The following is a 27596-nucleotide window of genomic DNA, read 5'->3' on the forward strand; positions in this document are numbered from 1 at the left end:
TATGGTGGTAGATTCACTCTTTGTTATATTTTCATTTTCCTTTTTAGATCCTGTTGGTTTGACTGAGACAGTTTCTCTTTTTACTGGAAATTTTCTAGTTGTAACTTGCTGAATTAAATAGTTTGGAAAATCGAAAATGCTGGGTAAAGCATCTTTTTTTAGTTATTTTTTTGAACTCCAACCGCTAGTAATATACGAATCCACTGTGAAATGTTTGGAGCAAATTTTAGAACTCTTTGTTGGTTTAAAATTTTCACGGCGCATCGCTATAATCCATTTCTTTGGAATGGTGAATCTTTAGAAAATCTAAAACAATTTTTTTACTTAATCCTTCACTTTCAATCTAATTATAAAATGAAAATTATATATAAGACTCTCTCTCTCTCTCATATGTATCTATTTTAAACTTTTAAACCCTTTGGGAGGGAAAAGTAAAATAATGGGTGCTAAATTTCTGGTATGTGTTTCAAGTTTAATTTGAGAATTTACTTACCCGTGAAATGATATATCTGTCCCTTTTTTTATCGCTGCGTACAATTAAAGGCACTGCAAGATAACACCATAAATAAAATATTATTGTATTGGAAAATTTTTAAATTGGAACACTTTAAAAAGTTTACAACGCCTATAAACACTTCTAATCTCTACCGTTTCTGCAGTTAACTGACGTCACTCACAGCTGTGTGAATCGTTTTATGTTGGCTTCACTCTTCGAGACGAGAGAATAGCATTATGGTGTGTCTATCAGTTTTTATGGTCTAAGTTCAAGACTTATTTAAATATTTCATTTTTATTATTCAGGAACCGTCCTTTGTGTAGAAAGTTTAAAATGACATTTTAAGCTTAATTTATTGCTATGCACGGAGGTCCTAAGAACAAAGGAACCACCCTAGTCGACTTTCGTACATACGTATTTTCTTTCGTATGATCGGGACTCTATACCAACTATCGTCGCGAGAGCATCAAAACCAGTTAAGATCCATACCATCGTTAACTGGGCGTCCAATATAGTGAATCTCGTATAGAATTGACAATAAGTTATTAAATCTGCCAATTGTTATTTGAATTACAACCTGTTACTTTACATATCCATTTACACATATTGCAATTTTCGTTATTTTAAATTAAATATTAACCAGCGACCTCATTAAGTTTTACATAAAACACACCTAGTGTGAAATTGTTTCTACGAACAAAACGAACAAAAATTTTTTAAAACCGGAACAGATTTTTTTTTCTAGTTTAAATATGTGAGTTAATTAGGTGATAGTAGTGTAACGTTTGTCCATCAATATAAGACACGTAAAACTTACCGTTCAAAATTTTCAGTCAAAATTCACAACTCTCCCTGTATTCAACAATGAGAGTAGACACTGTTTACTGGTCATTTGTTATTCCCAATAAAGACCTTAATACGAAGTATGTATATCATATAGTTCTTCATGATTCATCCTGTATAAATTATGATACAATGTTTTCGTTTAAAAAAAATTGTACCTCAGAGGTTATCAACCCGTAAATAATATTGCATAATTTATAAACTAATTATTTTGCTAACAGTGAATATAAAGTACTGAAATTACTATGGAAAGTAAAAATTAATTAATATGTTTATTTAAACAGTTTATACTCGCAAAACCATACCCGTAAAAGTTGCTTGTAAAAATACTAAAAAGCGAAAAATTATGAAGCAAAAATTTGATTTCTTTCTTTATTTTTCTGCTATAAGTGGTAAGTGAAATTAAAGTAATATATTATAAAGTATTGAAAGTGAGTTGTTTTAGTTAAAGAAGATTTTAAATTTATTTTTCTATCATGTTATTCCTGGTTTATCATATTTATATGGTTTAAATATTGCCCCCTTTTTGGTTTGATAATACGGTTTAAATATTATCACTTCATCTATTCAGCGGACGTCCCACAATTTTTTGGTCTGTTGCGGATTTGTCTCATGCTACTTTAACTACTAGTCCAAGCTGTGAATACATTTTGGGTATTAATTAGTCCATTTTGAAAACAGCACAGCGTTATAAAGGGCAATGCCTGCAGTTAGCTCCAAGTGTTTGCAACTCCAAATTATTAATTATAATTTATTTTTATTGTACTTTAAAGGTGCAAAAATGGCATTTATTGATTATTTTTATTGTATCAAATCAATATCCTACTACAAAGTCTACTTGCCAGTATGCTAATTTCAATACTAATTTCAGTACTAAAAATATTAGTTAGTTACGCGAGTCGATTTAGTATGAAAAATGTGTGTTTGTGTTTGCAACTATCCTAATGTTAATTAGTATGTAGGCATGCGCTTTACCAATTTTGTATTGATAACCTGACAGTGAAGTTTGTTTTACGATTAGAGTGAACAAAACACACAAGCAAATAATGACTGTGAAAAAGAAGCTACAATTATGTATAGTATCTTTAATTGTAATAATGGTGCTAGCAATAAAGAAAAAAAAAATCATTCCCTTCTTAAAAAAAGCGCATATGGAGAAAAAAATGGATCGAGATAAGAAGGTTAGGCAAAGGAATAATAAATATGTGGAATAAAAAATTATTAGTAGAAGACCCTTTAGCATATAAAAACCTGTTACAAATGAATCATATTTTGTTTAAAAATTTTTACGAATAATTGAGAATAACCTCACTTTTAGTTAATATTTTATCATTTTTAATACAAGAAATTAGAACATTTTCTAAATTTTAGAACTGATTCGAATTTAGCATAATGGCAAGCAAACCTTAGTGTAAAATTATCTTACTATTTATTGAAAGTACATAAAAAGCTTTGATTTGACCTGTTCCACATTACTTCAGTCTTCAGAGACGAAAATAACACTGAACCCTTAAAAATCATACCAAGAAGCTGAATTTTAATATTAATTTTGGGATCTCAAAAAAGAAGCAAAAAAGTTTACCACTTTTACTTCCAGGCTTCCTTCTAAAACTCCTCTCGAAGAGAGGTAAACACGCAAAAAAATCTATTTACCAAGAATATGTACGCCGTACAAAAAAAATGTTTTAAATAAAAAATGTATCAAACAAAAATGAAAATGAAAAATAATATTGAACATTGATTTCGTGCTAGTAACTGATCTTCAAAATCGACAGCCGCTTCAAGCGTTGTTTCTGAGAGAACGGTTCATTCTACACAAAAAGTGATTATAGACATTTTTGTTTAATATTATCTTAGCTACATTTTTTTATTTGAAACTTTTTTTTATGCGTCGTACGGATTCTTAGTAAATTAATTTTTTTTTTGTGTTTTTCCCCTTTACGAGGGGGTTTTAGAGGGAAGCTCGGGGGTAAATGTGGTAAACTTTTATGCAACGTTTTTTGGGGTCCCAAAATTGATATTCACGGCAAAATTAATCTTGTTCGTATGATTTTTAGGGGTCAACTCTCTAACGGTGACACAATAGTTTACGCAAAATTAACGATTGAAAGTCCAAAACTGTTTTCGCCATTTTAAATTTTTGAAATAACTTTTATAAAAAATTTTTTTTTATGCAAAAAGCATTATATTGTAGCTCTTTTGATTACAAACATTACAGTCTTTTCCTTTTTGAGATACGTTTAATTGTTTATAAAAAATCTTAAATTTTTATAAATTTTACAGGCCCAGAACTTTTTTTAAAAAAGATAGAGATGTAATTTTAAACGAATTCTTTTGTTGGCCGATTATATTTTTATGTAAAAATAAACATAAAATTGTAAAGGAAGATTTTCAACCCCTTATCAATTGCTTTGAAGTAGGGCCGACTTTTGCGTTATAAACTATTAAGTAAGCTACAGTGCTCCCTATACAGTACACACATTTTTAACTTATCAATTCTCATAGCTAAAGTCAAAACAAAGTATAAAAAAAGTTTTCTACGACCAATAGAAGTGGGGTTAGCCTAATTTGTTTAAAAAATCACAGCTGATGTTATAAAGCTGTGACTTAAAATTGGGCTCATTCAATCGTTAAAGATCTTTATTTTACGAGGATATAATTTGTATTTTCAAAAATGAAATTTATAGTCAAAAAACATGAGTTAAGTTTTTGAGTAACCAAATCGGCTCGGTTTTGGCTGGTTTTCCTTTCTGCCCGACGCACTGCCGACAAATGCTCGGCGCTCGGAACAATTTATCACATCTTCGTTAAAATATGGACCATATTTTTTTATCTTGGGCAGCGGAACATTTTGTGAACATTGGCGATATTTTATTCTGGCTGCGATTTACAATTTAGTGACATTTGTTTTTAAATTACTCTTAATCATCTTTATTTTACTTATATGATATCGCACCTACGGTGCTATAACGTCACTTATGCATCTGATATAATTTTTCAAGACAAGCGTTTGAAAATTCAACATCCTATTACATTGCATAAAATCGAATAAAAAAATAAAATGATAATATTTAAACTACAACTTTAAACTTTATTTTAAAATAACAGTAAACATCTCACTAATTATTGAGTATTAAATTAAATTAAATGAATAAACATTAAAATGAATAAAACACGAAATCATACATTTCTAAAAAACTATTTAATAAAATAGCAAAAAAGTGTAACAAAATTTCTAAATTCTGCATAGTAACTTTTCTATTAATAACAAAAATTAAATTAAATTATGATAAAAACTTTCATATTATCTTGGCACGAGATTAGCCTCCAATAATTGCATTCAATCACTCGTGTTACGCTCTGAAATTGGTATTTTGTTGTTGTTAGCTTGCTTCAAGGTAATTTCGTCTATTCTTCGATTGCCTTTATCGCCGCGTAATTTTTTGGGTTGAACAATAGCTTTTGCTTTCTCCCAATTTTCAGTTTTGTATGTGGTTCGATATTGGTAATGTTTAGAATTTTTGAAATCTAACACTTTTGATGTTACATGTCTTGATAATACTACCATTGACATTTTTCGCCACATTAAAGTTCATGTTCTCTTCAAGTGATTTCAAATCGAAGAAATCGTTAAAGTTCATTTCATTTGCCACAAATGGTTTGCCAGTCTTTTTGGCTTCACGAATTAGGGAAATGTATTGATCAGGAACGTAAATACATTCAGCATTTTTGGCTCTAGTTACAGATTTTTCTATTATTGAGTGAGCTGTATCACCTTCGTTCTGCGTGTGGCCTCGAATCAAGAAGTTGTGTTGAATATAGTTAATATTTAAGCGACTCACTGCATAGTCAGAGTAAATAATGATATCGCAACCTGGTTTTTCAAATGCAATCTGCAAAAGTATTTATACACACATAAGCCTATTTCAATGGCTCCTCTATTGCCTAATCCTTCATGCGAAAAATAACAGGTTGTGTCTTGCTTGTTTCCATTAGATATCGTTAAATTATAACAATTCAGTCTTGATTTGTAGTAAAAAGAGCTTGATTTGCCAACAGGATATGGTAACACCGCTTGTAAGTCATAGGTGAAAATAATTGTGTTGTTGTCAGGTTCATGACATCTTTTTATCCGTTTTTCTCATGTCTACTTAAGCTTTTTTCTTCCTGGTGCAATTTGAAATTGTCACGTAATTTATTTTTTTTTCTTCAGAAGCATTCTTGTGTGCTTCACACTCATCGCACCGATCTTTTTTGGGTTTGAAAAAAGCAATGTTAAAATCGTTGATGAAAATCCGTGATTAAGCGTCGTAGTTTACAATAGGCTTGTTTTGTTGTTTCTGAATTTAGGAATAATTTCGATGTAATTTTGCGACTGTCAAACCTCCATCAATGAATTGTCTGCTAGTATTAGCCCTGAGATAGTGACTCTCAACCTTTGGAATCAATTCGAGATGATCCTTTACTGTTTGTATAACTTCAGGTTCCAATTTACATCGTTTTCCGTGTTTTCCTCATTGATCAGATGAAATAAAGCCATCATTTTGAGCTATGCCGTCAATAACAGTCCTTATAATCCGTTGTGTGATACCCAAAGTGTTGATCAGAAAAGTTTTACAGATACGGATCACTTTATTCTCATTAAGCAAGTAATATGCAGTGTTTTTTTTTCTGGTGTACTTTTTTTAGTCTTTATGCGACGGTAAGCACATTTTAGTATTCTTGTGCAAGCGTTGAAAAAAAAACCCGTTGCCTTTCTATACTCTCCAAGTTCCAGTAAGATTCAAAGATTTCCTTTCTTTTTTGTTCAGAAAATTTTGCAGCACAGGACAACCGACATTTTGAGGTACATGTAGGTCTCATTGTTTTACCTTGAATTAGTTTTTTTGTCTTTACTGAGATATACGTTTGATCAGAGTTCTTCAATCTCTTAGCAACATTATTTTTCCAGGTTTTTAGATTACACGTCCGCTTTCTGTCTCTGGGTTTATTTATAGGTTGCGCTGTTTGGTTATGCTCAGTTATAAGACTCCCATTATTAGAACTATTATTTTCTGCAGGAGTATCACTGGAACTGCTACTTGAACTGCTATTGGAACTGCCACTGCAGCTACTTCTAGAACTGCTACTGGAGCTACTGGATAAAGACGATCTTGAACGAGGGTCAGGCCGGTATTCATCTCCTGAATCAGTACCAGAGAAATCGCCTGTTTGGAAGTCAATACCCTCTTGTTCATACATTCTATTAGCGGCAAATAAAACAGAATGAGAGTTTCCGAGGTTCGCTAAATTAGTATCATCATCCTGCTCTGGAGTAGTTGTTGTTGGGTCATCTAGGTTGGGTGATACTTGATCCTCGGAATTTGCATTATGAGACGATGTATTTTTTGGATTAGAAAATGGTATCCATGTCGAGTTGGTTAAATTGTCAACTTCAACCGATTTTTGAAGTGCAAGTAGCACAAGGTTTTTGCTGCGTTGGTTCATTCTGAAAAGAAAAACAAAATACAAAATAATGATAACAAATAGGTAACCAAAAAATATGACGATTGACTGATTTATCACGATTATGATTTTTAATTACCACAAAATAATAACTTATTAGATTTCTTAACGGCAGTGGCGGCTGTCTCTTTAGTGCGCTTGTAAGCCAAACCACCACATTCACAATACTAATACTAATTATAATAAAATTTCAAACAAAACAAGTGATAACTTAAAAATAAAGAAAATTAATAAAATAACATTTTATTAAAATTGGCAAGACAGCCGATACCATTTCTCAATTTAATGCAGAACTGTACATAAATTACTATCTAAACATCTAACATCAACTAAACAATTCATTTAAAAATACGGAATAAAAGGATATCATAATTTATATCTTCTCATCAATTCAAAATGTCGGAACAATTATCATAAAATTAATAACCAAAAACATAATCATATTATACTGGAGCAATATCGTCACAAATGTTAATCTAATGTTTAACTTTAAACCATCAAATACAAAGTTTGGTGAAACAACATCACTTCATCACTACACAAGTTTCGTTATTTCTCCAAAAACATAAAAATAAATTATCACAATTACCTTAGTTATAGCTCCAGGAGACTGAACAAGTGTCGTTATTGCTCAAAAAACATAAACATAATTTGTCACAATTACTTTAGTAACCTTGAAGCTACAGGAGACTGCTTCTCGTGCGAAGGGCCTAGCCTAGCGCAACTGACCAATGTAACGTTGTTTCTCCTAGTGCCATCCAGATTCGCGCCAAAACCGTAATAACACAAGTGCCTCAGAGGAAACTATGCCTACTACACAAATGACAATAACGCACCAAGTAAAGAGGTGGATTATGAGTATTTTCTAATACTCATTTCAGTTTTGACAAAAATTGCCTAAGTGACGTTATTGCACCGTAGATGCGATATATTTTTTATGTTAAGTAGAAAATATTTATACCAAATTTATTTTATAGCATGTGATGAAAAACCTGCCAAAAACAGAGCTAATTCGGCTACTCGAAGGAACAGACAACTTTACTCATATGTTTTGACGATAAATAGCAGTTTTTTTAAATAAAAATTATGTCCCCATAAGATATAGGTTAAAGATTTTTTATGTACATTTTTCCAATCATGATAAGCACGGGAACGCTTGTCCAACTTTGTCGACTATATCAATCAACGATTCAATATAATTTAGACACGTTTCAGCAATAATGATGACTATTACGTTTTTCTGTAAAATAAAAACAAAAATTAATTTAATAATTAAAAAGCGAAAACCTAATTTTTGGGCCCCAAAAAATTACGGGCCTTAGACACATGCCTAGGTTGCTTAGGAGATAGTCCGCCCTTGCTCCAGGCATTAACCTTCATAACGCTGTGCTGTTTTAAAAACTTCACTAATTAATGTACGTTTTTTTTCTCTACAGACACATACACAGGGTGGTCCTTAAGTAATTGTACAAACAGAAACCTTAGATTCTGCACTTTAAAATTATACGATTTAAGCCAACTTGCTTTAATAAAATTTTGATATTAAGAAAGATACAGGGTGTTAAAGTGGAAATTTAAAATTTTTTTTTTCCCTATAACTTTTACGTTTGTAAATATTTTTGGACAAAAATTTAGAATTGGATGCTTTTGAGCAGGATAAATTATAATTTTATACATACTTTATTGTAACTGATAGAGGGCGCCACATATGCCACATGTGTGGCATAGATTTGCGCTTAACTTTTTTGCTCTTTAAGTTAGCTCTATTTGTGTTAAAAAATATTAAAGATACATTTATTTTACAAAGAAAAGATGTACTTGTCAGTAACCTCAAAATTTAACCGTTTTCGAGATAATCGCAGTTTATAAGTCAGCTGCATAATAATTCTTAGTTGTGATATTTGTGCGGTAAAGCACTGAATATCTGTAGATAAGCATAATTCATAGTTTATTCTTATTAAAACAACTCAAAGATGATAATGTAACATTACAAAATTTTTGTTATGGCTGCTAAATATTTTATTGGAGAAAATATTCTTCATCTTCTTCTTTAGGTGGCGTGTCCGTATTCAGACGTTGCCCGTCATCATGTTTACAATCTTCCTTATCCATCGCAAAATATGTGGTTTATGTAATATGGTACACCACCACATTCTAGAGAGAAGGCAGTGAAAACATACTTTAATATAACTTTTCTGAACGTTGGATTGGTCATGGCAGTCATATTCCTAGGCAATGTGGTCAGATATTGATGTAGCTATTTAATTTATAAAAAATCCCAAAAGAATACTTATTATTCATTACATAATTTTTTTACTAATTTTTATTTGGACAATTAGAAACTAGAGCACAGGAATTAAATAACACATGTGTGTCTTGTTTCATAATACATTTGCTACTAATTTAACCTTAAAGACTCAGCATTTTTACAAAAAGATCATCGTTGGCCTAATAACACATATTGTTATAAATATATTAAACATACAGGCATTTTAGTTCAACATAATATTAGTTCGTTAGTTAATCATAATAGTCTATTTGTTCGAGATTTAATTATAGCTACTCGTAACCTGTAACGTAATCATATAAATAAGTAATGTCATCGATAGGCTATTCCGTGTGTATATAAGTAACCAATGAATGAGATACATAACAGTTTAACACATTATTTAACCTCTGCGACAAATAAGATGTAGTTCCATAAGATTTGGATATGTATCCAAAAGAATATATTCTTCAGCCACCACGTAGCCCAGAATTTAATCCGCTTGATTTTGGTGTATGGGGCGTATTAAAACAACGTGTCTATAAGAATCCCATAACATTCGTAACCAACTATGAAAAGAAATAAATACTGCAGCAGTTTCTTTAGAACCAATGATGCTATTTAATATGAGACGATATTTTATGGAATCTATTGACAAATGAATTAAAGAAAATGGTGGACATATCGAACACTTACTTTGACAAAAAGTTATGATATTTAGTATAACTATGTCTTAATTTGGTTTGTAAACAAAATGTTTTAATTATGACTTTAATTTAACATAGAACGTAAAATGTTTGATGTCAAATCCTATTATTCTGTTTTTTGTCAAATCCTATTATTAATTATCCTGCTGATATATTTATTTTATTTAATATTTCGTTAACTTTTAACTTTAGTTAAAGGTATTTCATACAAAAATTTAGATTTATTTATGTTTCTGTCTATTTTTCCTTCGTTGCCTGGATTAATTGCCTTAAATCAGAAATATGCAGCTGATTTGTAAAATGCGATAATCTCGAAAACTATTGAGTTTTTAAGTTATTAACAAGTATACCTTTTATTTGTTAAAATAATGTATCTTTAATATTTTTTGTCACAAATACAGGTAACTCAAAGAACAAAAAAGTTAAGTGAAAATTTATGCCACGCATGTGGCATATGTGGCGCCCTCTATCAGCTACATTAAAGTGTGCATCAAATTATAATTTCTTATATTTAAAAGTACCAAGTTGTAAATTTTTATGCATAAATGTTAACGGACATAAAAGTTATAGCGAAAAATAAAATTTTAAATTTGCAATTTAACACCCTGTATCTTTCTTAATATCAACATTTTATTAAAGCAATTTGGCTTAAATCGTAATATTTTAAAGTGTAGAATCTACTGTTTCTTTTTGTATAATTACTTAAGGACCACCCTGTATAGACTGTACCATTACCATTATGTCGTCCGTTTTGCTGATGTATTGGTTACATTCTTTATTATGTTGATAGAAATCATTTAAATTCTTTGTACATTTTTGTCATGTCTGTACTTATTTTGCTATCCATTATTATATTTGGAGTTAGGGTTTGTAGTAAGTAGTAGTAGCAGCAGTAGTTGTTGGAAAAAAATTGCAAAACATAACAAAAGCCAGCAAATATTTGTAATAATACACATTCGTAATTATTACTATTTAACCCTTTCGAGACTCCAGGTACATATGTGTACCACTATGTTTGCATACAAGCCTAGAATAGTTAACCTAGAATTTGCGAGTTTTAGATGTGTTGGTTGCTACAGTCAGCATAAATACATTGTTTTTTGATACAAATTATAGTTAAATTGTATTATATCATTTTACAGACTGTTTGTTTTTGTGTCTTTTTATAGTAAGTATATTTAGATTGTTATTTATTTATAGTAAAATAAACATTTGACTGTTTTTAAAATCTATGGTACTAATAAGTACCAATAGTCTTATAGTACGGTATGTAAGTGTACCATTAGTCTTATTCATGTCATTTTTAGATATGGATAAGAAAAGGCCACTTACACAGAAAAAACTTCAATATTATGCAGAATTATCATTTTCCGAGTCTGGAAGTAGTAATGACATGTATAAGCCTTCTGATGATGAATCGGAATCAGACGAGGACTGCAAAGATAATTTTCACGAAACTTCTGATGAAGAATCAGAATCAGAGTTAGAAGTTCGTGATACACAGGAAACTTTACAAGAAACTGCCACACCTAGCAGTTCTTTTGTGTTGTGGTCAACACCAAATGAAGGTTTTGCTCCGAAAAAACAAATTTCAAGTCAACGTAGTTGTACATTGGATGCTGGCATACAATCTAACTTGACGCCATACCAATATTTCAAAAAGTTGTTTCCACGTTCTTTGTATATGTATATTGCTCAATGCACTAATGAAAGGATTGAAATATGTAAGCAGTCAAGAAGAAACGCTCGTCTGAAAGAAACTGACGTAGGAGAAATTCAAATAGTTCTTGGTTGTATGCTAGTTATGTGCTACAACCGTGTACCAGAAATCAGTAATTATTGGTCATCCTTCACTGGGAAACGTTTCAATTCAAAATGCAATATCCCGTGACAGATTCAAAGTTATATCGTCAAAAATGTATTTTGCATCACCAAAGAAACCAACAGAAGCTTCAAAAACGTATTATATTGATGACGTTGTATAATGCTTGAAAGGTACCTTTCAAAAATATCGACAAGACAGCAGTTTTCAAAGTATCGACGAGTCCATGACGAAATTCAAAGGTCGATCGTCACTCAAACAGTATATGCCGCTAAAACCAGTAAAAAGGGGAATCAAAATGTGGCTTAGGTCAGACTCGTTTACTGGATGTACCTACGACTTCAACATCTACACAGGTCGCGAAACTGAATATGTAGAAGGAACTCTTGGGGAACGTGTAGTGAACAAACTTGTTTCCACAGCAAAAGAAAGAGATATAACCTTTTGCTTTGATCGTTTTTTTACTTCGGTTTGTCTGTTGGAAAATATAGAGTACGCAGCAATAGGGACCTGTAACCAAAATAGAAAAAACTTGCCAAAAATAAAAGATAAATTGCAAAGAGGTGAATGCGTATTTCAGTGCAGTGAAAACGGACTAATGTTTGTGAAATGGCAGGACACCAAGGAAGTCTTGATGCTGAGTAATTGCCATAATGACAGTGTTTCATCTATCAATAAAACCATGAGAGATGGTTCGAAAGTAAATGTGTCCTGTCCAGAAATGATAGCGTGCTACAGGAAAATTATGGGTGGGGTTGATCTAGCAGACCAAATAGTAGGATTGTACGATTTAGATCGTAAATCAAACAAATGGTGGAAAAAAGTATTCCATCGCTTACTTATGATGTCAGTTGTAAACTCATGGATTATTTATAATGAAAAAAATAAGAAAAAAATTCCTCTGATTCAATTTTTGGTACCTCTGGCAGAAGAAATGATAGCTGAAGGACAAAAAATAGCTGCTATACGACGTTTATCTAAGAAGGGAAGAATATCTATGAAAAGAAAACGTTTCGAGAGTGTATCATTACATCTTCCAATTGAAGGAAGCACAAGAAGACGATGTAAAATGTGCACTGATAATAAATAAACAAATATTTTTATGTGGGACTGTTGGTACATATATGTACCAATACACAAGACTAATGGTACATATGTGTACCACTACCCCCACGAACACCCTAACGTTTTCATTAACATTTTTTGTTAAAAAAGGGTATATTTGTGTATATAAAAATAAAAAACCACAAAAATATGTTTTTAAAACTCGTTAAAAAAACCGTCTCGAAAGGGTTAAATGGGAATAAGCCATAATTAAAGGTTAAAGTAAGTTTTGGAAATCCGAAGTGGAAATTGAAACGTCAATAAACTTACTTTAACCTTTAATTGTGGCTTATTCCCATTAAATAGTAATTACTTTGAAATGCCACAAGAAAATAGCTTCCGAACAATATACTAGACGTTCGCATGGAAACATTTAGCATTTGACAGTAAAAAATATTAAACAAATTTAATACCTAGTAAATAGACCTAATAAACGTACAGAAAAAAGTTTGCCAATAAAGACACTGAGTTTGAAATGATGTTTATGTCGTAGAAGAACTAAACATATCTTTACGCAAAGGAAATTGCCAATCACAAATACTTCGGTAAATAAAGATACAGTAGCAAATATTGTAAAACGTCATAAATATCATGCATACAAACCGTAATTCATACACACATACCAATGACGCATTACAACAATCGATTTGAATTATGCGCTTTGATCTAAGAAAAGTTGGAAGAAGACCGGTTTTTCACAAAGGGTATAATTTTTTTCGGTGAGGCAACATTTTCATCCAACGGAACCATCTCACCTTAAAATTGGCATTCGTGTCCTAACAGTATTCCAAACTTTTTAATAAAAACTCTTACCTATATTTATTTAAAATGAACATACGGCGTAATATTTACAAAAATAAATTCATTGGACCTTTTTTAGGCATTCCTTAAATGCCGGATATTATGCCTACAATTATTAGAAAATTAGGTAAATGATTTTTTGCACGAATTTCCGTTAAATAACGTATAAAAATTCAGCTTCAACAAGAAGGTGTCTCCATTCACAGTACCGTACACGTTAAAATACTTGAAAATATGTTAATGGAAAGATGATTTAGATACATAGGTATTCATTCATATACTTTATGGCCTTTCAGGTCTTCTGATTTAACTCCCCATTTTTGGGCTTACTTAAAACATCAGGTTTATCAGCGAGGACCATTTGATCATATAGACCGTTTGGAAAGAATTATTTCTAAAGAATGTTAAAAAATTACTCCTGTTATAATATATTGTGGACAGCAATAAAACAAAAAAAGGATAAGTACCTACATGTTTACAGATGGAAAGTGAATATGTCGAATCTTTAATAGATTAAATTAAAAGTTAATTATGTTTGTTACTGTATAAACTACTGAATATTTTTTGTATTTCAATTTCTAAAATAAAATAAATACTTATTATGCATTCATTAGGGAAATAAATTCAGTATTAAAACTGTAACTACAAATATTTTATCACGTAATGTAAATAATAAAAAGACTTAATTGTTATACTAAATTGCTGTAATTGGATATTAAATAATTTATCTTTGAAAGATTAGGCTCACAATCAAAACAAATGTTAAAATTGTTCTACGAATTAAACGTATTCCAACATTTTGCAAGAATATAATACATTTGTCAGGCCACCCCTTAGAGTCAGGCCACACGCTGTGCAAGAATGTGTATGTGTATGACATGTCGCGTTTTGTCATATCGATATTTCTGATATTTGACAATATTTGAATTGTCAAAATTTTTATTTTGTGATTTATTGTTTAAAAAACAATAAAGTTGATTAAAAATGTATTCAGTTGAGGAGAAAGTAGCAATAATAAAAATGTTTTATTCAGGAAATAGTGTGCGAATTGTGAGTTCTTTATTTATTTTATTTAAAAAAAATTAAAAATACTGGGGCCGTGATTTTTAATTGTACCTTTACAAACAATATTACTGAGGTACCAAGAAATTTAGAAAATCAAAATTAAATAAATATATTAACAGCAGTTGTAGAAAATCCGAAAATAAGTTCTCGGACCATTGCAGACTAGTTTAATATTCATAATTTCACGGTCTTAAAAATTTTGAAAATAAATATTTTTCCGTTCATACAAATTTCAATGTCTTCAAGAACTAAGAGAAGGAGATGTTGAGTGACGACCGGAATTTTGTTATGAAATATTAGAGAGGGGTAATGCAGAGAGACAATTTAGAAAAAAAAAAACATTTTGTTTAGTGATGACTGTACATTTACATTAAATAATGAACCAAATGTTTAAAATTATAGGATTTGGTCGACAGGAAAGCCTGAGGATATTATTGAAAGCCATAGCCAATATCATCGAACACAATATTATTGGACCATTTTTCTATGAGGAAAATTTAAATTCAAAAAAGTTTTTATACTTGCTATAAGAAGAATTTTGCCCAGACTTGCAGAAATAGCTCCAAATGAAGAAGAAATTTGGTTTCAAATGGATGGATGCCCTGTGCACAATAAATGGGTGGTTAAGGAATTCCTTAAAAACAGCTTTAATAATTGTTTGATTGGACCTGACTGTAACATTAAGTGGCACCTGAGATCGGGAGATCTAGCTCCAAACGATTATTTTATCTGGGAGCATCTAAAATTAAAAACTAATTCTGACCAAAAATTTACAGATGCATTAAAATTAAAAATGCGAGTTATTGAAGAGTGTACAAAAATAACGCCACGGGTTCTGTCTAATGTTAGACGAGAATTTACAATTGATTGGGATACTGCTTAGTACAAAATGGCTTATTGTTTAAAAATTTGTTATAGTTTTATGTTTAGAAATTATCATAATTTATTTTTAGGAAGGATCACAGTAAAACTGTATTGAAATTCTTTGAATTGTTGTATATTATCCTGAAATTGAATTGGAGTGTATTATAATGTCTTACATTAAATAAATATCTGGCAGTGCTCGCACTATTGTCTGAATATAACATTATCGCGATTTTTCGTGAACTGAGTACATTTCATCAACTTTATTGCTTTGTAAACAATAATTTATTGCTTACAAAATACTATTTATTGTTAACTAGTAGGAGGACTATTTGCGAAAATTTGTTGTTTATAATTTAATCATAAAACGAAAATATTGACAATTCAAAAATTGTCAAATATCAGAAACATCAATATGATCAAACGCAACATGTCATACACATTATTGTACCGCCTGTGGCCTGACTTTAAGGGGTGGCCTGAAAAATATATTATATTTTTGCAAAATTTTGGAGTACGCTTAATTCGTAGAACAATTTTAACACTTGTTTTTAATGCAGATTTCACTCCTCTATAAAATGTTTCTTATAAGTTTTTATGTAAAATAGTTAGGGAAGCAGGAATTCAACAAAGAGAGTCTCTTTCCTTAAATTTAGTTGGGTTATGTTATTGTTTGTCCAACTGTCACATGAAAGCGTTTTGATATTGAAGTTTTTTTAACAATTGTGTTACATTTTAGACTATTATCGTTATTATTTTATTAAAACTTTATTGTGCTCTAGTGTTAAAAAAAGTATTTTCAGTTTTTGGAACATAGTGCTTATAATAATATTGGAACATAGTGTTTGTAATATCTTTAAAATATTATAAAAACTTATCACCATGGTAAGCTGTATTGCTTGTGGCCTTTCTCACAAATCAAGAAAGTGGAGTAAATCTTTTCATCGGTAAGTATTTGTTGAAATTAATTATTAAAATTCAGAAATAAAAATTATTTGCTTGTTGACGAAGGTCACAATACTTCAAACCAGTGGCGCAACGAAAATTTCTTTTATTAGCTGTATCTTAAGTGTGAAAGTATAACTAGAAAATTTCAATTTTTGTTAACTTTTACTACCTAATGTAATACTTCAATTTTTAGGTTTCCAAAGAACGAAACTCAGAGGAAAATGTGGAAAATACGGAGATGGATGTAAAGAAATTTTCATATTAATGTTCAGAACATTTTACGGCGGACGATTTTGATATGTCATCATCTGTAAAATCAAGGTTGAAGCCTGGTGCCACTCCTAGTAAAATTATTGTTAGACAAAGATATGTAAGTTTATTCCGATTATGTTTATTTTAATTGTGTCCAAAGCTTATTAAGAATATAAGATAAGGTCTTTATATGCTATTTAATAATTTTGTAATCTAGAAGTGGTGAATTTGATGTAGCATACAATTCCAATGAAATTCCATATGACTCGGGCACAGTTTATGAGAAAATCCATCCACTTCCAAAGATACACCCACTGGTAAAAGAAAAGCATCGCGTTTACAAGGTAAATCAATGCAACACAATGACTTAAAAATATGACATAATATAAATAAGGTACAATATATTTATTTGCTCATTTATTCACTGTTATTTTGATCTCTATAAACAGAGACCGTTTTCAAACATACATAAATAAGAAGGTATATTTATTTTGAGAAGAAATGTAGAAAATTAAAAGTGTGTAGGCAAGTAATTTTCTGACTTACAAACTTACCAAGCTTACTTCATGCCTAGGACTTACCTATTTATAAAAAAGTCACATTTTTTGTAATATTTTTTAATATCAAAAATATATTGTTTAATTATTAGAGTCTAAATCTATTATTTTTTTTAGAAACTCCAAGAAAGAAGCAATTTAGAAGGCAATTCCAAAAACTTTCTGCTAAGAATATATTTAAAACTAAACAAGTGCGGAGATTACAAAAAAGGGTTTGGGCTTAACGGAAAAGATTTTTTTAGTTGAGAGTAGTATCGTAAAAGAGCTATCAAAAAAAATTATTTAATGAAGACCAAGTACATACAATTATGGAAGAATTTGGATCAAATGAACAATTAATTTTTCGTTTGCTTAATAAAACTATAAAACAAACAGTATCTAGGGAATATTCTGAAATTAGAAAGTTTGCTCTTACTTTATACTTTTATTCTGTCGCTGCATATCAATAGCTAAGGAAACGGTTTTTCAATTGTTTACCAGATGTTAAAACTTTATCAAAATGGTATAATTCACTGAATGCTGAACCAGGATTCACTAAAGAGGTTTTGAATTTGTTAAAATGTAAAGTCCAATGTAGCAATAAAAAAATTGTCTATTCTCTTGTTATGGATGAAATGAATATCCGAGAAAAAATCGATTACCTCAATAACAAATATTATAGTTATGTTGATTTTGGAGCAGAACATGATAAAAGTTCTGACATCGCCAATAAAGTATTAGTGTTTCTTATAACTGCTATTAATGAGTCATGGAAAATTGTAGTTGGATATTTTTTTATACATACATTTTTTATACATTTAACAGGCAAACAAAAAATCTGAACTTGTGCAACAGTGTCTATTTTGCATGAATATGGTCTAGTTATAATAAATGTAACTAATAAATGTAATTATAAACACTAATGTGGTTGTTCCACAAATCAAACAATGGCCAACAATTTAGGGTATAATCCTGTACGTTTAGGTACAAGCAACTAAAAGTAGTTTTTAGAAATAGATTTTTAGATATCGCACGTTCCGAAGAAAGGTGTAATAAATCACATTTTTTTCTATCTTTACTTTTCCACAGGAATGGATAGTACATCAAATGCTCTATCTCCGAAGAAACCCGTAATAATTTAAGTTCAATAGTTATTGCATAGATGGCGAAAGAATCACTATTCTTCGGAACAGGTTCATCGGCATATTCCGATGAAAACAGTAATAAAACGCAGTTATCGTGGTATGCACTGCGGCACTCCGCTGTCTTACCGATCAAAAGTGTAATAAGTGTAGTTATTACTGTCTATTTTAGAACTGTTATAAACTTTAGTTTCGTGTTCTCCCGGTAAAAGTGTAACAATTCGTGTTGCTACTCTTATTATCGGAATATTTGTCAATATTTCCACTTTACGTTCGGCGAAAAGTATAATATTTGTAGTTATTGCTGTTTAGTTTGGAAGAGTTTACACTTTTATTTCGCGTTTTCCGAGGAAGACCGTAATATTTCGAGTTGTTACTCTGATCATCGAAATATCTTTCAGTTTTATCACTTGACTTCCGCCGAAAAGTGTGGTATTTTTAGATAATACTATTTTCTTCGGTAAGTTCTGAAAAATCTATTTATTTTATGTATTATAATAATGTAATAATAGTATAGTTCTATTGGAAAAGCACAAATCGAGCTTCTTTAATCAGGATATTTTAGTAGCCACAATTTATAGGAATTAATACCTGCGACATCAACGGGGAATTCCCCATTTAAACATGTAAAGTTCTTACGTAAAACGATGGTACACTAGTCGGTACTAATCCATAAAATCTATGGGATTTCCGCATTACAAAACTTTATTAGAATGCATTTTATTTGACATAAAAGGCTGGCCGGGGAAACCCCAGGTTATAAACTAAAGTTGAAATTTAATCTAACCGTTAAAGGTTCTTGTATGCAAAAATTTTTATAAATAAGATATTATAAACTACAGATAGATAAAAGAATGCCGATAAAAATTAAGATTTATAAAGTAACAGCCAAAAATTGTGATTTGGGGCAAAAACAGATCTCGGTCAGCTCGATGAATGCTTCCAGTTAATATTGGAATTTTATAAATATGCAAACAAGCAGCTTTTTTCTATAATACATCAGATATGTACTTTTCTTTGCTAGTCAACAGTGTATTTTGTTTTTACAGATTAAATAAGTACAAGAACAAGTCGTATAATGCAGGCTGCCCTATGCAGCGATCGAAATAAGCAAATCAAAGAAGTAGAAAATCGTTGCTTAGAAGAAATTAATTTTAAGAATAAACCAGAAGAGTACTTATTATCGTCTCCTTATAAAAAGAATACAGGTCCTGATGTAGCAAATCTTAATAATAGTGATTCAGACATGACGAAAGATCTTGTAGGAAGTGAATCCCTATGCAGCGACCAAAATAATGGAATTAACGAAATGAAAAATAACTACAGGAAAAAAATTCCGTTTCAAGAGAAACAAGTAGAGTCATCATCATTGTTTTCTTACTCAAGCAAAAAGGATATAGATCCTGTGTCATATGCTACTAATACTGATTCTGACGAGACAAAACATTTAGTGAAAAGCGAACATGTGAAAGAAAATGAAGAAGGCTGTTTAGCATTTGAAAATCTTCAAAACGTCATTGATTCCGATGTTGTTGAACAAAATATAGAATCGTCCCCTACAAATACCCAACTATATGTAACTAGCCATACCGAAGATTTAAACAAACGATGTTTTGACCTGGAAGATTGTCATAGTGATGATAGTATTAAAGATCCAAATTATGATTCTAATTCATCTTCATCAAGCAGTTCGTCATCTTCAACGAATAGCTCTTTATTAAATAGTTCTTCATGTTCATCGAGCTCATCATCTTCCACTAAGTCAGCACATTTACCACAGTGTACAGACTCTGAAGCTAATTCAACTTCAAAATATCGATTAAATTTAACAGAAGAATCTTCTACTTCAGTAACTGAGTCAGAATCTAACATCGGACAGTCGAAAGACGTTGAAGAAAAAAAGGCAAGAAAAAGGATTCGTAAAGAAACAGAGTGGATAAAATTAAAAACTCAGATGTTGCGGCATATGGGTAAAAAGTATATGTCATGTTCAAAATCCAAAAAGGTTATACCATCGAGAAACGTACAGGCTGCATGTACTGATAAATGCAGATTCAAATGTAGCGAGAAAATCGAACAAGATGAGAGAGTGCATATTTTTAATGAGTTTTATAGTTTGAGTAATATTAACAAAAAAAGAGAATTTATAAATCGAAATATGGAAACTATACAACCAAACTCCAGGTACCAAAATCCTAACAAGAGGCTACTGAATAATACATTTTATTTCCAAGTGAATCAAAAGAAAATCCGAGTACGTTAACTATTTTTAAAAAAAAAAACTTTAAATATAAATGATAGAACAATTGATACAGTAATAAAAAAGCGTACTTTAGCCGGATCAGTAAGTGAAGACAGAAGCGGAAAGCACGGTAAACATCGTAAAGTAGATTCCAATATAAAAAATGACATCCGAGAACATATTCAGTCAATTCCGAAAATTGAAAGCCACTACTTAAGGGCACAGACTACTAGAGATTTTATCGAAGGCGGTAAAAGTGTTGCAGATTTAAAACTTCTTTCTCTCAGACACATTTCAAGGCAGTCGATTTTCTCAAAAGACCGCGTGCTAATGCTAAGCGCATTCAAAATACACCTAATCAAACACAATTGCCGACATTAAAAAAAGCTTACAATTCGAAACGACAATTGACTGAGAAAAAAAGAGACGACCTACAGTTTTTCGTGAAAAAAGGGTATATTCCTAAATATTACTAAGTATTCTATAATTCATTATGTTAAAATATCCATGAAAAATTTAGAAGGAGATAATTTCAGTTTATACTGAAATTAAAACTGTAACATAAATTTTTTTTTAAATTACTCATTATCTCAAAAACCGTTTTGTTTCATAAAAAGATTTAGGTAGATTATGAAATAATAATTTATTTACTCTTTTTTAATGCTATTTGAAAATATATAAATTTACTTCCGGTTCATCTATTCGCAATTTAAAAGTTTAAAAAATTGTTTTTCTCTCTTGAAAAATTTTGTTATTTTGACTTACACTTACACTATTACACTTTTCTTAGGAACGTGCGATATATTTGGTATATATTTGGGTATTACGTTCAGCAACTTAAACTTATTCGTAAACTAGTTCGTAAGGTTTTATTATGCAATTTGTATTTTAGTTAAATTTTGCAATGGATTGTATATTTTATTATCTTTTATTTTGTGATATTGACTATTTATGTAATTTTAGTCAATTTTAATTGTTATTGTTATTTTTTGACTTTTTGTAAGCTTTGTCCATAAAATTGTACAATTTTAAGTGTCAATAAAGCATATTTCTATTCTATTCTAAAATAAATCGTTTGCACAATAAACTTTGTTTTATTTATAACACACTTAATCTCTTATTTTTTTTCTCTCTAATACCATTCCTCCTATTAGAGTATTATGTGTTATTACATTTTTTTATGTTAGTGATGTAATATGGCTAACTGTTTAGGTTGGTGCATCTTCTGTCTTGATTATGCTCCAGCTAATCTCTGTACAAGTTTTCTCCATTCTTTCATATTTCTTCCTCTCTTTTTGACAATTTTTTCACTAATTTCAATTTTTTTATGGATCTGTTATAGAGTATCTTCAGCACTCTAATGGGTAGGTTTATATATTACAAAAAAGAAGCAGTGTTTGAAAAATTTAAATTTTATTTGATTTTAAGGTGATTTATAGCAATCGCAATTTTTTATCAAGATCATTTTATGTTAAAATTAACAATAATTCTCGTCAAAGATACATTCTGAAAAATATTTTATAGCTACTGTTTTATGACCTTATAAAAACAACATGAAATATTTTCTTAAAACTAATTAAAACAATAATTATATTAAAATTTTCAAACTTTGTACTAATTCCATTATATAAATTAGAACTCCTACACCACTGTATAATTATTGTGAAGTGTCGTAAAATTTTAATTTGGCGCCTTTACATTTGCGGATGTGTCTGCCATATTAAGAGGCCACTTTAATGCATTTTGGTCTCCTTTTCATAACGATTAGATTCCCCCTTTTGTTTTTTTGCTCGATGCATTAAACATTGTATATCCAATGTATATTTCATCTTCCAAAATCAATTCTACAGACAATTAAATGGTGCCCCACTATCTCCAGTAATTGCCAATATCTTTATGGAGGACTTCGAGACCCGAGCACTATCAACATCAATGCTTAAACTCACATGTTGGCTACGGTATGTTGACGATACATTCGTCATTTGGTCCCATGGCTCGGATGCTTTGGTGTCTTTTAAAACCCATCTGAATGGTATACATCCTAGTATCCAGTTCACGATGGATGTGGAAACTGATTCATCCCTACTGTTTCTCAAAATTATCATAAAGAAAAACCAATCCCAAGGTTTTCATCACTGTGTTTATAGAAAATCTACCCATACCAGTCGTTACTTGTATGCCGACTCTCATCATCCCCCTTCACAAATTAATTTAGTCATTAATACGCTTGTCTCCAAATTAATATGCTTTGGCGATGATGTAAGCGACCCGCTGAGCTCTCTAGATTAAAACAAGCCCTCATTTAAAAAAGGTGACCGCGAAAATCACATTAACAGGAGCATCCACAGACATCACTCTACAACTTAATCCCAACCCAAAGACTCAGATCCTCATCATAAGAAAGCTTTTTTTTCTTACATCAAAGGTGTCACTGACAAAATCGACATAATTCTTAAATCAAGAGGAACAAAGATAATATTTACCCCCCAACAAAAACTTTCATCTCTTGTCCGATCAGTCAAAGACAACATTCCAAATGAACAACACGAAGTTTATGAAATTCCTTGTACAGACTGCCCCCGATCCTATATAGGCCAAACAAATCGTAGAATCCAAAATAGGATCTATGAACATGCCATTTCTGTTCGCAATTCAGACTCAATTTCAGCTCTAGGTCAACACCATCTTCATACATGTCACAAAATTGATATTGAAAACTCAAGAACCATAGCCACCATCTGCTTCTATAAACCAAGATTTATCCGAGAAGCCATAGAAATTAAAAAAAGACCAAATTGTCTTAATAAACCTTTACTCAAACTATGTCACCGTCGACGGTATAAATGAACCGTCGTCTGTTTCCAGCGGCAGTAGTGCATTGATTGCTAATCAGTGTAGTAGTGTCTGAGGGCTCGGGAGACTGAGACTTATCTTTATTTGGTCAATATTTCGTTCAATATAATTATCTACCTTGTATAATTTGCACATCCAAGTAATTAAAACTTTTCTCATATTCTATCTTATTACACTGCTCTATGCTATAAATACGATCAATAGTGTAAATAAATTTAAAAATGTATTTCTTCAGTAAATATAAATAAATTTTAATAATATAACATCACAAGTATTTTTGACAAAAAATAATTACATTAATAGTTTCCAGTTCTAATCCTGGTTGTTAACATAACTCTTCTCCTTCACTGTATTTGTCACTAGTGTAGTAAATCCGATGACCACTAAGTTCCAGCTAGCCATAACGGAGCTTTAAGTATATTTCCACATACATTTAAGAATATTCCTTGTATCGGCATGTAAGTAAGACATATATGCATAATTTAAAATGGTACACCATTAAAACTGTACAAATATAATATGGGAATAATTGTTATATATTTTGTACAGACAGTAACCTAATACTGGACATTGTAATTTCAGCATTTAATTTGTTGTAATGGATACCTGAAGATATATTGTAAATTATTGTAGTATGCGAAATCGATTGTCTATGGTAGAATAAATTAATTATAAGTATTTTATTTTTTTTATCTAAATTGAAATGGACTCACATAGGCAACAGGTTATAAGGGTTTATTAAGCAGACGTTTTAAAAAATAAATAAAATCAACAAAAAATTGAAATCGGTATTTTTATCATTTAAGTCATTTATTTATCCAGTTGTTGGTACAAAATAAACTACTCAATAAGTGATGGATTCGACCGTTACTTCATGGAAGTTTATTTATACTTTCATCAAGTAACGGTCGAATCCATCACTTTTTGAGTAGTTTACTTTATCTAACAATAAAACACTGAAAACACTGAAAGCCGTTTCACATGTAGCCGACGCTCAGCGCTGACCGTCAGTGCTGACCGGCAGCACCTTCGTTATCGTATGTTCACATGCTGCATATCATCAGTTCTTTAATATGTATGTGCGAAACAACATCGTGCGCACCGTTGCCGTTTATATTATTTTACGTAGAAGACGGCAACAAAAGCCGAAGATAAAGAGGTTGTGGGTATACCCCCTTGTACTAGAGCGAAACGTAGTAGGTGCATTCGTAACATTATACACCAGCCTCAGAGAAGATAAAAGAAAATTTCATAAATATTTTCGTAATTTTTCATAAAGCGAACGTCTGGACCTTCCAGAGGATTCTGCATTACCTAACGGTGATAAAAGAGCTCTACCATATGTTACTGTCGCTGACGAAGCGTTTGCATTGACCATTGACCAGATACGTACGTCCATATGCAAGAAAGAACTTGAATTATAAGAAAAAATTTTCAATTACCGACTGACACGAGGTAGACGATTCATAGAATGTACGTTTCGTATATTAACCAATAAATGGCGTATTTTCCATAGACCTTTAAATGTATCATTCAGGCTTTCAAAAAAATGGTAAAAGCATGTTGTCTCTTACATAATTTGGTGCGAATAAGAGACGGTTACTCATTTTCACATACGCTGTCAATAAGCCGTTTAGAAGATATCAACACATCTACTTCTTCAACAAGATCTGCCACTTCTGTTAGAATTCTTTTGCAAATTATTTTACTAGTATAGGCGGACGCGTTTCTTGGCAAGACTTGAAAATTTAATATTGTGTAAACTAGTTTCATTCCAAGAAATATTAGGTACTTGTACAATAAAAGTCCTGCAATTTAGTACCAATTTGCTTCAATTACCTGAATCCTTCTTTTCTTGCTCAAATATATTAGTAATATCTGCAATTACTATTTCAGCCACTCGTTCAAAGCAGCGTATTTCTTGTCACGGTTTTTATAATCGTCGCAAGAGAAATCCCAGGCATTTTTCTTCTTGTATTGCAGCTATTAATAGTTCGGTATCAATATAAATATTACTTTTTTTATCACTCATTTTATACACTCTTCAAGCAAATACCAACAAAATAAATAATACAACACTACAAAATACTGCAACACTGCTCGCCGACCATCAGCTTGCATGTGAAATATACCAAATCTACAATGGCCCTTCCTCGCACTGATCGTACGTATCAGCTCGGGCTCAGCTGACACCCAACAGACGATACGTGATGAGCAGATCATATGCAAGGCATGTGAAATGATTAATTTGCGCTTATGCATATATTCATCATTACTGAAGATCAGCGCTGAGCGTCGGCTACATGTGAAACGGCACTTATTTTCAACAGTTAATTATAAATTAATCAGTATCTAAATTTAACTCTTATTTAAAGTACGTTTTTTTAATAAACAACGTATCTGAACTTTTTTAATAATCTGGAGTAACGTTAAAAATAATTGTTTTTATGTTTTAGTAAACCTATTGTTCATCACCTCAGGATGTATGTTAGTATGGACTTCACCAGTTCTTCCCAAACTGCAATCCAACGATACTTCAATCAACCCTCTGGAGGAACCGATAAGTTTGCTTCAAATATCAATAATGACATCAATTCATCCTTTAGGATCTGCACTGGGAACGGTACTAATGGGAAAAATTCCAGATTTGATAGGACGTAAACGATCTATACAATACTTGTCTTTAATTTTAATTCCAGCTTTTTTTGGTCTATTCTTTGCAAATGAAGTATACTTATTTTATATTTTCTTAACGATAATATCAACTGTATTATCGGCTGGGGCTGTCGTAGTGCCAATATATACAGCAGAAATTGCTAAAGATCATAATAGAGGAACTCTAGGATACTTTCTGTCCGTAGCATCAGTGTCAGGACAACTTTATGCATATACGATAGGATCAGTTACGAATGTAAATTTATTTTTCTCGCTATGTGGAGCACCTATAATACTTCTTTTTATATTTTCATATTTTATACCTGAATCGCCAGTATATTTATTGTTAAAAGGAAATAAAAATGAAGCAATTAAAGAACTAAAGAAATTAGGAAAGTTTATAGATATTGACAGCTTAGAATCGGATCTTTCTGAAAAACATGAAATGATCAAACAAAGCAATGATAGGTCAGTTGTTGAAATTAGAACTATTATTAAGAAAAAATCTGTAAAAAGGGCACTAATGCTCTCCATTGCTGTAGTAAGTATTCAGAATTTAGCGGGAGTACATGTAGTATTGTCATTTTTAGGAGCCTTACTAAATGACGTTAGTAGCAGCTTATCGGGCAATACTTTAGCAATAATAGTAATAGCATTCAAATTTTGTTCAAATTTTGTAGGTTTATATATTATAGATAAAATAGCAAGGAAATTTTTACTGCTCTTAGCTATTATTTTTTGTGGCTTTTCTATGTTTCTGCTCGGTATTTTTTTCTACTTTAAAGAAAACGACTACATTTTATCCCAACCTATCAAACTATTACCCGTACTATTTATTATTATTTTTGTTGTCATGTATACGTTGGGTCTTACTTCTCTACCTTTTATACTGAGAACAGAATTACTTCCCGACGAGATACGATCTGTTGGATCTAGTATTGCTCAATTGATTGGTAGCTCATTAATGTTGGCAACAGCTTTTACCTATCCGATTGTAGCCAAGTATCTAGGTGTACATTATTGTATGTTTACATTCAGCTTCTTCTGCTTTAGCAGTTTTATATTATTATATTTACATTTACCAGAAACGAAAGGAAAAAGTTTCCTAGAAATAGAAAATATCCTTAATACATGAAAATGTTATGTTATAAGTATGGGATTTGGTCCAACACCTTGTTAGACGTTGCGGTTTAGTGCCATAGAACTGAATTCTGCTGACTGGTTGCTTTAAAAATCTTAGCATTCTAGCATAATATTGCATCATAGCAATCTAGCAAAAATCATATTTTCATATTGACAGTTTTCATTCGTTCATTTACTTGATTTAATCATGTAAAACTTTATTTTTACATAAATTTTTTCATATTTCTTATTATCATACGAGCACTTCTGGATGATTAGAGAATATCGTGTTGTAGTATTATAAGGAGTTTATACAATAGAGTGGGCCAAAAAAAACTTTTTTTTAATTTCGTGTTGCTATACCGCGGAAAAG

At 31.0% G+C, this 27596-nt stretch overlaps 1 protein-coding gene across 2 annotated transcripts; it reads left to right on the plus strand.

Annotated features, from left to right (window-relative positions):
• The first annotated feature begins 1609 nt into the window (after positions 1 to 1609).
• Positions 1610 to 27596, plus strand: LOC140452864 (facilitated trehalose transporter Tret1-like). Of its 2 annotated transcripts, none has more exons than XM_072547199.1 (2): positions 1610 to 1731; positions 25903 to 27596. In XM_072547199.1, the coding sequence occupies exons 1-2, from the start codon at positions 1686 to 1688 to the stop codon at positions 27234 to 27236; spliced, it is 1380 nt and encodes a 459-aa protein (XP_072403300.1). In that variant the 5' UTR covers positions 1610 to 1685; the 3' UTR covers positions 27237 to 27596. The 2 variants fall into 2 exon arrangements, with proteins under 2 accessions (XP_072403300.1, XP_072403304.1); XM_072547203.1 differs by lacking the exon at positions 1610 to 1731 and adding an exon at positions 23768 to 23904.

Source organism: Diabrotica undecimpunctata, chromosome 1 (genome assembly GCF_040954645.1).
Source record: "Diabrotica undecimpunctata isolate CICGRU chromosome 1, icDiaUnde3, whole genome shotgun sequence".
NCBI lineage: Eukaryota > Metazoa > Arthropoda > Insecta > Coleoptera > Chrysomelidae > Diabrotica > Diabrotica undecimpunctata.